At 35.8% G+C, this 13,051-nt stretch overlaps 1 protein-coding gene across 4 annotated transcripts in view; it reads left to right on the forward strand.

Moving 5' to 3' along the window:
- OXSR1 (oxidative stress responsive kinase 1) overlaps positions 1-13,051 on the forward strand; it is a 136,916-nt gene that overhangs the window by 13,836 nt on the left and 110,029 nt on the right. For 2 of the 4 annotated variants that reach the window (XM_037847373.1, XM_037847375.1), the window contains exon 2: positions 11,552-11,664. In XM_037847373.1, coding sequence (XP_037703301.1) covers positions 11,552-11,664 — 113 coding nt within the window. Of the gene's footprint in view, positions 1-11,079; positions 11,199-11,551; positions 11,665-13,051 lie in introns of those variants that run through there. The other 2 variants (XM_037847379.1, XM_037847381.1) reach the window with 2 other exon arrangements.

Below are 13,051 nucleotides of genomic sequence, written 5' to 3' on the forward strand. Positions count from 1 at the left end.
TTCTTAGGCCAGATTTACTTTTTATAATTCTTTTTTCTCTCACTTCTCAGCCTGACTCATTTCAATTGTCTTGTCTTCTAATTTGCTGATTCTTTCTTTTGCCAGCTCCAATCTGCTCTTGAAACCTTCCTGGGGATTTTTCATTTCAGTTATTGTGGTTCTTCAACTCTAGTAGTTCTGTTTGGTTCCTGTTTGAAATTTCTCTATCTTTATTGAGATTCTCATGTTGTTCATTGATTGTTTTCCTTTTATTCTTTAGTCCTTTCCTTCATCTCCTTGAGCATATTGAAGATCATTTTTAGAAAGTCTTTGTCTTGTATCCCAATCTGATCTTCATTGATGTTTTCTGGATTTTTATTTTCTTCCTTTGGGTGGGCCATCATTTCCTGTTTCTTTGTTTTGTAGTCTTTTGCTGCAGGCTGTATATTTTAGAATTTTAAAATGTTAACTCTGTGATTACTTGAGATGTCTATTTCTTGATCTGTAACCAGCTGGTGATAAGACATATTTTCTTCAGTGTTAGCCTTCCTATGAGGAAGGCTGCCCAAGGCATATGCAAAGTGCTCCCCCCTGTCTTTTCTGGGTCTGTGTCTTGTCCTGGACTTGTGCTTGCTAGTGGCCTTAGGAGTTCCCCTGTTTACAGGAGTTTGAATGCCTCCTCTGCTTCCCAGGAGACAGACCTCCTTCTCCTGGATGTTCCACTGCTGGTCTTAAAGCAGGTAAGCCTTTGCCCCAAACTGTTGCCATTATATTGCTTCCATTGTCTCAAGCTGCTTTTGCCTAGAGGGTAAATTCTGGGAGGGGGTGGGGGTGGGGGCATGCTGTAGAGGAGTTTCCCAAGTCACTCTTTCTCAGCTGGAACAAGGCCAGGAAGCCACAAAGGGAGAGCTGGCTGGCTCCAAACCACCCTGGAGAGGGGTTGAAGGAGATCCAGAGAGCATGCCAACAATTTTTTGTATACTCCCCAAGGCTGCATTTTCTTGACCTGCCCAGCAAATGCAGTTTACCAGCTGTCCTCCTCCATAATTCTGAGGAAGCATAATGTCTTTAAGTCTTTTCCACCACCTTTGTTTAGGGTGGGTTGGAATAATGGCCACCCTCAGAGCCAGGCCTCCAGTAACCTGAAGTAGCTAATCAGAAGCCTTGATCAGCAATTGGCCTGTGCCCATCCCGCATCTTGGGAAAGTGGATTTTTATGTCCCTTTCTGGCACCCTTGAGCTATGCCAGGTGCTGGACCCCACTGCTGTCTGCCGTGAGAGTGCGAATGGGCTCCAGTAACTGCATGGAGAGAGCAGTTTACTGATAATTACTCTAATTTACCCACCTCTTCCTCCCAGTCTTCCCTGGATGCTGTATAGTGTTCCACTAGACTACTGAGTTTCAAAATAGTTGATTCAAATGTTTCCTGCCTGTGTTTAATAGTTCTGGTGGAGGGACTGATTTCTGGAGCTCCTACTTTGCCGCCTTCCCACAGTCCTTCTCATTAAAGTTTTGATTTGCATTTCCCTTATGACATTAATGGTGAACATCTTTTCCTCTGCTCATTTATTAGCCTTTTGTGTATATTCTTTGTTGAAATGTCTGTTCATGTCTTTTGCTCATTTGGATTGCCCATTGGGTTGTTTGTCTTGAGTTACAGATATGTATATATATTCTGGATATGAGTCCTTTATCAGATCTGTGATTCTAAATATTTTCTTCCTGTCTGTAGCTTGTCTTTTCATTATCTTAATGTTGTCTTTTGAAGTGCCAATGTTTTGAATTTTGAGGAAGTTTAATTTTTAATCTTTTCTTTTATTGATTGTACTTTTGTTGTATCTAAGAAGGCTTTCCCTAACCCAAGATCACAAAGATTTTTTCCTACATTTTCTTCTTAGTGTTACAGTTTTAACTCTTACAGTTAGGTCTGTGATGATTTTGAGTTAATTTTTATGTATGGTGTGAGGTAAGATGAATCAGTATTTTGCAGACAGAGAGCAGTAAAATGACAGCCTAAAGTCAGAGCTAAGTAGGGCCAATACTGGAGTCCAACTCTTCTGTCACCTAATTCAGGATCCTTTTCCTGCATCTGCATTTGATTGATTTGGGGGGATAAACTGGAAGATGGTGGTCATAGTTCCATAGATTAAGGAACATATACTTAGAATGAAAAAATCTGATAGGTGCAGAAACTTTGTAGATGACCTTTCTTGATGTAGTAGAATTTGTTCTTTTATGTGTATCCTATTTTGTAATTTTTTAGTATTCTCCCTTTCATTAGTAAGCTCCTGAAAGTTCTTCATCCTTCCATCTTCTCTCTCACCTCATTCTCCCACTAGGGAGAAAAAAGTAATTATTCTCTGAACTACAACCTAGTACAAGTAGCAAGGGTCGATAAAGTAGTGTGTTCTAACTTTGCTTCCATATCAAAATGCTTGGAATATAGTATTTTGTAATAAGCCATAGATTTCAAAATGAACCTTTGTTATCTCTTCAGATTACACTAAAATTTCCAGGAAACAAATGATTGGAGACTAGAAAAGAGAGTTTTGAGGTTAAACTTTTGTTTTCAAAAGTTTGTATTCCAAGGAAATCATTGTAATGTTTTCTACCTCCAATTCAAAGTGTGTACATTTATTTGAATGGTAAGTTTTTCACATGTGCTACTCAACACTATGTTATTTGTGGGGTTAGTTGTTTTTCTCATTGTGTTTTGGCCTCCCATTTTCTGGTAAAAACCTATAGGGAAAAGAAACATCTCTTCCTAGAAACATTAAATGCAGACAGACTGGGAATTCAGAGGACTTCCTTTTAAATAATTATTGTATCATCTTAAGCATACTTTAGCAAGATTTGAAATTCTTTCATTATGATTTTTTGTAACTAGGGCTAGTATTCTCACCATCATCTTTTCAGTGTTTTTGAGCTCCTTCCTAGCCCTTATATTGTGTTGGAATTTCTGTCCAGATGTTGTTCGTTTATTAGAAGACATGTGTTGAAGTAGCTGTGTTGCGAGTGTTGGCTTTGGGCTTAGACTAACCTGTGATCAAATCCTGACTTTACCTCTTACTAGCTCTGTGATCTTGGGCAAATTATATAACTGGTTTTAGTGTCAGCTTTTCATCTCTAAAGTGAAGATAATAATACCCATGTCATTGGGGCTGTTGTGTGGATTAAGTGCAATTATTTGTGGAAAGTGTTTAACTCATTAAATACTTCATAAAATGATAGTTGTTTTTGTCTTTGACTTTTCTTTTTTTCCTCTTTCCCGTCCTTAGATTTCCCAGTTTTTGATATTATCACAAAATATGAAATACTGTGTGATTTGTAATCTTGTAACACTTAAAATATTTTTAATCTGTTTTAATGCTTATTGGAACATCAATGCATCATTTTTTTTCTTACTTCCAGGTCTCATTCAAGTTTAGATGGATTCAGGAATTTACACTGGATATGGTAGTACATCTGTAGGGCCCTGCCACCCATGGTCTTGCCAACAATACAGTTTGACAGCAAAGAGAGAAACCAGTCTGGCAAGGACTGTCATGAGGCTTTTATTGTCATTTATCTTGGAAACCTCAAAAAATGTTTACCATTTACCTCAGACTAGGATTGGAAAACTATTCTTTAAGATCTGTTTTTGGTAAGGTGTGATACTCCTAGCATTGACACTTTGTGAAGGCAATCCACTAGTTTTATATCTGTTCTCCCCTCTCCTTTTTATTAATTGTTCACTGGCCACATATTTTGAGGTCTTAAAAAATAGTGGTTTCCATTAAAGAATACCTGGACTCTGTAAAAGTTTCACGCACTAAGTTTATTCTTCAGAGACTTAAATCCTTTTGAGTGCTGCTGTTCCAGCTGGGTACCAAAACCCAGAGGCAATAACCTCCTCAAGAACATCAACTAGATGTGTCCCCTTTGCTCATAAAGTTGACACTCCTTTTCAACATGAACATGTTAGGGTGGTCACTGCCTAGGCATCCCTGAAGATTGGGAAAGTGATTAAACTAGAGGAAAGGGTAGCAACGGACAAGATGGAATTTAACAAAGGATTATGAGTACTGAATCTTTATAATTTTCTTTTTCTTAGTTGCTAGGGTAATAGAATAGCTAGAAGGAAAGAATTGAAATGGACTGCATGTTCTTTAATAGAGTGCTGCTTAATAGTTAATGTATCTTTCCTCTGACTGGGAGACTTAGCTATAGTGATATATTCAGTGAGGCCAACATTGGGTCAACAATCCCTCATCAGATTGAGATTGAATTTGGCTGCATGTAATGAAAAATGGAAATATATAATAAGAAGACTGGAGCTGGCAGTCTAGGTGCCATCAGGGACCCAGGCTCCTAGTTTGTCCCTCTGCCACACTTAGCATGTGACTCTCATTCTCATAGTTGCAGGATAGTTGTTCCACCGCTAGCCACATGATTATGTTCCAGGTAGGAAGACTATAGCAAAATGACCAAAGGCAGCGGAGATGGCTTCCTTTCAAAAGGTGTTTTGCTTTGTTTTGTTTTTTAAAAAAAGTTTTTTGGAAGTCTAACTTAATGACTTCTGTTCTAGTTTGCTAATGCTGCCGGAATGCAAAACACCAGAGATAGATTGGCTTTTATAAAAGGGGGTTTATTTGGTTACACAGTTACAGTCTAAAGGCCATAAAGTATCCAAGGTAACACATCAGCAATCGGGTACCTTGACTGGAGGATGGCCAATGGTGTCTGGAAGACCTCTGTTAGCTGGAAAGGCACGTGGCTGGTGTCTGCTCCAAAGTTCTGGTTTCAAAATGGCTTTCTCCCAGGATGTTCCTCTCTAGGCTGCAGTTCCTCAAAAATGTCCCTCTTAGTTGCACTTGGGATATTTGTCCTCTCTCAGCTTCTCCAGAGCAAGAGTCTGCTTGCCATCTTCAAACTGTGTCTCATCTGCAGCTCCTGTGCTTTCTTCAAAGCATCGCTCTTGGCTGTAGCAGCTTGTGCCTTCTGTCTGATCTTATATAGTGCTCCAGTAATTTAATTCAAACCCACCCTGAATGAGCAGGTCAACACCTCCATGGAAATTATCCAATCATTCATCACCCACAGTTGGGTGGAGTGCATCTCCATGGAAACACTCAAAGAATTACGATCTAATTAACACTGATAGGTCTGCCCACACAAGATTACATCAAAGATAATGGCGTTTGGGGGACATAGTACATTCAAACTGGCACAACTTCCGTTTCTATTTTATTGACCACGACTGTGTAATTTGGCCATTTTGCAAGGGAGGCTGAAAAATAAACTTTTTTAGCTGGCTGCATTGTTACTTCAAACAAAATAGGTCAGGGCTCTCTTGTTAAAGAGTAAGGGGAAATTGTATGTTGGATAGGCAACTAAAAATGGCCTTGGGTTTTTGTTTTTTTTAATGTTTGTGGATTAAATTAGTTAATATTGCAGATAAACAATTTAACTTGACACATAGTAATCAATTAAAAAGTGTTAGCTTTACTGTGAAGGGGCAGTTTGCCTACTAGTTAAGAGCATGATTTTCAAACCTCATGTAGTTCTGGTTTCTAGGCTTGCTTTTACTAATTCAATGACCTAAGTCATATTTTTACTCACTTATAAGATAGGGATACTAATCATGGGGTTATCATGAGAATAAGATGAAAAAAGAAACGTGAGTAAAGAAAGTGCTTAACATAGTATTTACTACACGAGTTAAGTGCTCAATAAATATTAATGCTTATGATAGTAATAATGAGGTAATGCCCATGAAGACTGGGTACTTTTATTTTTTTTCTGTCCCAAGCAAGCAATGTTTTTTTTTGAAAATATATTCCATTACTTCATTGATTAAACTATTCAACCAATATTTATTGATCTCCTATTATGTGCCAGGCACTGTTCTAGATGCTGGACAAACAGCAGTGAAGCAAACAGACAAAATTCCCTGCCTTCATGAAATTTGTAATCTGTTGGTGGTGAAGGAGAAAAATAAAGCAGGGAAAGGGATTAGGGATTGCCAGTGATGGAGGTGGGGGTGCAGTTTTAAATAGGTCAGGGAAAGCCTCACTGAGAAAGTGACTTTTGAAGGAAAGACCTGAGGGAGACGAAGTAAATGATATGGTTAACTGCAGGAAGTTTGTTCTAAGCAGAGGGAACAGCAAGAGCAAAAGGCCCTGAAGTGGAAGCATGCTGATGTGTTTAAGGAATGGTACAAGGTGAGGTGGCTGGAGCAGAGTGAGACAGAAAGAGAATAATAGTTGAAGAGGTCAAAAAGGTAATGTGGGTAAGATTGTATGGTTCACAGCATTTGAAGCCTTGTAAATTGTTGTAGGAACTTGACTTTTACTTTGAGTAAGACTGAAAATCATTATAGAGTTTTGAGCAGAAGAGTAACATGATCTGACATATTTTAAAAGATTAATTTGGGCTGGTATATGGAGAATAGTTTTATAAGAATGCATGGGTGGAAGGAGAGAGGTAGTAGTGGAGGTGGTAAGAAGTGGTCAAATTCTGGATATAATATATTTTGAAGTTAGAGAATGTGCTGTTGGATTAGATGTGCGAGAAAAGAGAGACAAGATCCAAGATTTTTGACTGGATGATCTGGAAGGATGAAGTTACCATCACTGAGATGAAAGAGATCACCAGTGTGAATAGGAGGGGATGATTCATTGCAAAACCATCAGGATGCTTGAATAATTACTCAACGCTTATGGCAGTGTGTTCTTATTTTCATCTTTGTATGGAAAGAATAGCATGATTTTTTAAGTGATGACTTTTCTTACAGCTGTTTTCCAGTTCTAGGAGCCTTAATTTTCAACATGACTCTGACAAGAGGCCTTATTTAGAAAACAGTTTGCAAAATTGTAAATTCCTGTATTTTTTTTTAAGGTTCTGGTGACATTGCCTTTAATCTTTCTGAATGACCAGTCTGGGCTTTTTTCTTTAGTGAATGCAAAACAGTACTAGAAAATAATTTAAACTAGTATCTTTAGTATATATATCTGTTACGGTGATGGCTGGCCAAATTTTGGTGAAAATATCCTCAATTGTTTGATTCATTTGATTAATTTATTTCCTTTCAGGTAGGAGTAGTATTAATTTTTGCTTTCTCTTTCTCTTTTAAATTTATGATTCTAATAAAGTGGAAACATGCAGAAATTTTGCTTAGTTTCTCTCTGCCTTTAGGTAGCTCCTTTTCTATCCCAAGAGGTAAAGAGTTACCTAGTTTGAAAGATTTCCAAAGACTCATTCATATTTTTGTACATTAATCCATTCTGGTGTATAATACACATTTAAATTGGTTAAAAACCTAACCAGAAGAGGACAGAAGAGTGGAAGCAGTAAGAATATATGTAGTCTGGTACATTGAAAATGCACAATACTGTTGTAAAATCTTAGACCAACAACCCTTGCTTAATAGAGAACATTAGGGAAGTAGCTTTCACACTTTGAACCATTCCCTAGAAATCCCTTTTACACATATGCATATGTGTTTATAACAAAGTATAAGTTTTACAAAATAACATTTACCCTTACTATGTGTGATGCATACTGATGTTTTATATTCCATGCTATTTACTTTTAAGAAAAATGATGGTTGAAGCCCAGTAAACAGACTTGTAGTTTGAAAGGTACTGCATTAAAGAACCTCCTTTAAAGAAGAGACGAAATATTTTTTCATTTGTGTCACTAATCCTTATATTTTGTGAGATTCTTGCAGAATATTGGAGGATAGTCTTCTCTGACTTGAGAATGCCTTTCCTCTTAGCCAGACAGTTATGTTATTTGCATGCTTAGCTCCTTTCTCCTCTACTGTTCTGGCGTCTCTGGGAGTGTGGCACTGGCCACTCAGCTGAGGGCAAGAAGGGAGAGTTGTTGAGTTTTTCAGTGCAGGATGAATTAGGAGAGGAAGGGATGCTATGGCAAGCACTACTGTTTTGCCTAACTGTTCCATACTCATGGCAGAATAAAGGGAGTTCAGCCAAGAAGCAGATAGACTGCAAACTATTTTAATAGTAGCCTTTTAGATAATTTTTATCAAGCAATTTGTTTGTGTTCCTAAACAGTTGTGAAAATAGTTCAGGTACACTCTTGAATGATGCATTGAATGGTAAGTGTGTTCTTAAGTGTTAGAGTTTCTTTAAATCTTGCATTTCATGAGTTTTGTACAGTTTGACTTTGCTGTAATAGTGATTTGGGTTTATCCATATGGGTGTTCACTATGGTTGTGGCCTTAGTTACGGATCTTCAAACAGATTTAAATGTAACAAACAAAATCTGTTGAATTATATATTTATATATGTAAATAGTATATTAGGACACTTGAAGGGATTTTTTTAAATAACAGCTTTATTGAGATATAATTCACATACCATAAAATCCCTCTTTTAAAGTATACAATTCAATATATTCACAGAATTGTGCCACCATCATCACTAATTCTAGAAAATTTTGATCACTTCAGAAAGAAACCCTGTACCTGTTAGCAGACATTCTCCAATTTCTCCACATCCTCACCAACTTTGTCACTGTCTGTCTTTTTTATTATAGACACTTCATAGTTGTGAAGTGGTATCTCACTGTGGTTTCGTGAAGGGATTTTTTTTTAAGTGAAAACTTCCTAATAGTATTTTACGTTATATCTTAATTTTTATTATATCTTAATTTTTATTCTTAAATATTTGAACGAGTAAATAACGCTGAAATAAATGGTAATTTGAAAGTAAATTTAAATTACTATGATCTTTGAGCATGACTTTTTTTTTTTTTTAGTATTTCACTATTCTTAGACCATATAAACAAGGCAGCTTTCAATTCACGTTTACTATAGTCTTCTTTCTTTTCCGTCTTCTGGTTCATATGAGCTGACTTTGAATTTGAAAATGATTGCATAATTATCAAACTTTTGCTACTGCAGTGTTTTTCTTTGCAAGAAATCCAGAAATCTAGATTTGAATATTTCATTAAAAAATACTTTAAGATGATAGAAAAGTGATTTCTTCTTGTAATACAAATAAAAATCTGACTTGCAAATTGAGGAGATGGACTTCCTACCTAATCATACTTATCTACATTGACATTTAAGGATAGAATACTATTTATTTTGCCTTCTGCTGACTGCGAGATAATTCCTGTTAACCACTCTATGTTCCCTTTGAATCCTTTCCGAAAACTTTAATGCGTTATCTGTCCTATTATATTGTTTTGCGCTTTACTTTTTCACTTAGAAATTTAAGTTTTAAATCCCAGATGTTGAACTGTCTTATGCTTTCAGAGTATGTAATTAGCTTTCTTCACAGGCTGATGTAGGAGCTTATTGAAGTAAAAATGTCATTCCCCAAAGTGAATGCTCTCTATAGGAGAGTCTGGGTACCATTTCCCTCAGAATATTGAAAACATGTTGCATTTTATTTGAAGCATTCTGTTCAAAGCTGCTTTTTATTATATTTTATTTTATTTTTATTTTGTTGAATTTTATTTGGGCAACAAACAATTTGTGAATGGGGCAGCATCAAACCTCAAGTGATAAGGAGCTCTGAGGAGGGAGTGTAAAGAGGAAGCTTCCATTTTACATAGGGTGGACTTACAAAGCAGGGAGCAGATGTGCATTGATTAGTACGGTTATGTTTATTCTGATAAGCTATCTTTTCCTAGATGGAAACTGGTTTATCTCCGGATGTTCCTTAACTGCAATTCTGTAGCCTGCGTCCCACTCTTCCATTTTCTTCAAAGCTTTTTTCTTTTAATATAATTACTGTGGCAGTACATACAGCACTTTTTCTCCATATACACTCTTTTACCAACATTTTGATGAAATCACTTTATTTGAGAAGAGGATGAGAAAATGAGGAGGAAGGGGCAAAGAATTTAATAATTGCACATTTTTCCTTTTTAGTGTTCACAGTTCATCTCTAGCTAATGTTGACTGTTGGTGCAGAAGATTTTGCTTACAGTCATACCAACTATAAAATGTTGAGAAAAACTACAATTTTAATTAATTATATGGGGAACTGGTGGGGAAAATTTGCCCCTGTGTATTTTGGTAAAGGATTTGAGACGCATAATAAGATCTATCCTATGTGAAGTACTTGAGGAGACATGGAAATGACTTGTAGCAGTTTTAGCAGTTTAAATGTCTAACAATAAGATGGGTAAATGACAGTAGTGACCATTTATTGAAAAGACTTACTCTGCTAATAATTGTGGTACTGAAGTTTGAATCTGTTTCCCGTGGAGCTTCCTGAAGATAGGTGAGTTTTGAGCTGGGTTTTGAAAGGAGAAGGTATGAATTCATATGTAGAAAGCAGGAGGTGAATGGCTTGCACAAAGGCATGGAGATGGGGATAAAATAAATTGTATTTGGGGTATGGGAAGTAAAGTAACTTGTTCAGCTGTTGAGTGTCATGTAGCAGCTGTGGCTTGGTGAGCTGAGGAGTGACATTGTGCTAATTTTCTTTGAAAATTATTTCATTAATGGTAGAGGATGGATTGAGGCATAAGTAGTTTGTTTTTTTACAATCCACAGAGCCTACTCAGATTTTATCATTTCCATGTGCACTCACTTGTGCATGTGTATAGAATACTATTATAAGTCTGTCTAGTTTTATCACATATATAGCTTCATGTAACTACCACCAAACTCAAGATACAGAACTGTACCATTACCACAAGGCTTCCACGGGCCATCTCTTTGTAGCTACACCTAACCCTGTTCCCTAATCCGTGGTAACCACGAATCTGTTCTCCATGTATATAATTTTGTTACTTTAAATGCTATGTAAATGGAATCATAAAGTATGTAACTTTTTGAGATTGGCTTTTCTCACTTAGCTAATGCCCTTGAGGTTCATTAAAGTTATTGGGTGTATCAATCATTTGTTCTATTTTATTGCTGAATAATATTCCACATTATATGGATGTACTATATTTTCTTTAATCTTTTTCTGTTAAAAGATGTTTGGGTAGTTTGTTTTTGATTATTACAAATAAATCTGCTGTGAGCATTCATGTACAAGTTTCTGTGTGAGCATACATTTTTGTTTCTCTGGAATAAATGCCCAGTATTTCAATTGCTCTGTGAAAATTGCATTTTTAGTTTTGAAAGAAATGGTCAAACTATTTTCCAGATTGGCTGTACCAGTTTTTCATTCCTACCATCAGTGATCCAGTTTCTCCACATCCTTACCAGCATTTGGTTTTGTTACTGTTTTTTCAGTCATTCTAATAGGTATGTGGTGACAACTCATTGTACTTTTTAATTTTCATGAACATTTTTTCATGTGACTATTTGCCACGTGTATGTCATCTTCAGTGAAATGTCATGTCTTTTGCCCATTTTCTAATTGGATTTAAAAAAATTTTTATTGTGGTAATATATATGTAACAAAATTTGCCATTTTTAAATGTACACTTTGGCAGCATTAATTACATTTACAGCATTGGGCTACCATCACCACTGTCCATTACGAAAACTTTATCACCACAGACTTTGCCTATTAAGCAATATCTTCCCACTGGGAATTAGAAATGTCATATCTTTAAATCTGTCTTATTATTTATTTATTCATTATTTCTTTTTAGGGAGTGGAGCAACTGCTGTGGTTCAAGCAGCATATTGTGCCCCTAAGAAGGAGAAAGTGGCAATCAAACGGATAAACCTTGAGAAATGTCAAACTAGCATGGACGAACTTCTGGTATGAGTATTTCATATATCTTATACGGAGAGGTATACTCCTATGTATTTGTGTTAGAATGAGTAATAGCTTGGAGTTTTTGTTTTTATAAAAGATTTGTGATTTCTTAACAAAGTAATGTTTATTGTAAAAATTTTAGAATCCTGATAACTAGAAAGAAAAAAAAGATAGTTGTAATCCTGTCACTCTGAGGTTAACATTTGCCGAAGTTTTCCAGACTAATTTAAATATCTTTGTGTTTTACAATAAAGTGATCACATACTTATTCTTTTCCTTGAATAATTTATCATAGAAATCTTTCTGTGTCTATAAATGGGGATCAATATAATTTTCAATGTATGTATAGTATTCTGTTGAATGGGAGGTAGACCATGATTTTTTTATTTAATTTATACTCTAATATTGGATAATTACTTTTTCCTCTTTTTTTTTTTTTCCTATTATTAATGATACTTTGCTTACTTCTCTATTTCCTTGAAGTAATATGTATTTGTGCTTCCTGGGTTACATGGAATATCCTTTTAAAAGGCTTTTGGCCTCCTGGAAACATGGTGTCAATTTGCATTCTGATCACTGATAGAAGATGAGATATAGAGTGACCCCTAGGCTGAATTGGTTTCTCAAAGGGGTAGGGAAAGGAAAAGGAAAAGTATCAATAGCTAGAAGAGATATTCTTTGGCATTAAATTTTTTTCAACAAGGATTGTCTTGTACTTCTTTTATGCACTGACACAGAATAGTTTTAACTATGTGATAAGGGCTCATCAAAAGAAATGAGTTGGTTTTCAAGTCATTTAAATTTTTAATCCTCAGTTTCTTTGGTTTGAAATGGAAATAATAATACCTGCTTCATTCACCTCGTGAGGCTTTTCTTGAGGATCAAATGATACAGTATTTGAAAATTATAAATATGAGCTAATTATTATTTATTAAGTAATTTCTTTGAGATCATATGCAGCTAGCAATAGAAAGGGCAGGGATTCAGACCTGGATGACCTGACAGTCTGGAAATTTTTCTGCTGTCTGAGATTAGATTTAATTTCTGGTGTAGTCTGCTAAGTATTAAGGAATAATCAGAGCGAAAGGAAAAGAAGTAATAGAATTATGTATTGAACTTGTAGCTGATGAGACAAATGCATTCTTCAGTCATGGGTAATGCATGAGCAAAAGCTGAAGAAGTGGGTGGCTGAAGTGATCTTGAGCCATCATTGATGAGAGAGCATGTACTTGGAAGGATAGGCTGATTGGAATACTATTTGATCTTGTATTTACTGATACCAGCACTACCTTAGAGCACCATTTGGATATTTGAACTACAGTAATAGTTTTTTTAAGAAAAGTGTATAAATTGTAAACTAATTTTGTTAAAAAAAAATAATTACCTATGT

This window comes from Choloepus didactylus, chromosome 1 (genome assembly GCF_015220235.1).
Source record: "Choloepus didactylus isolate mChoDid1 chromosome 1, mChoDid1.pri, whole genome shotgun sequence".
Classification (NCBI taxonomy): domain Eukaryota; kingdom Metazoa; phylum Chordata; class Mammalia; order Pilosa; family Megalonychidae; genus Choloepus; species Choloepus didactylus.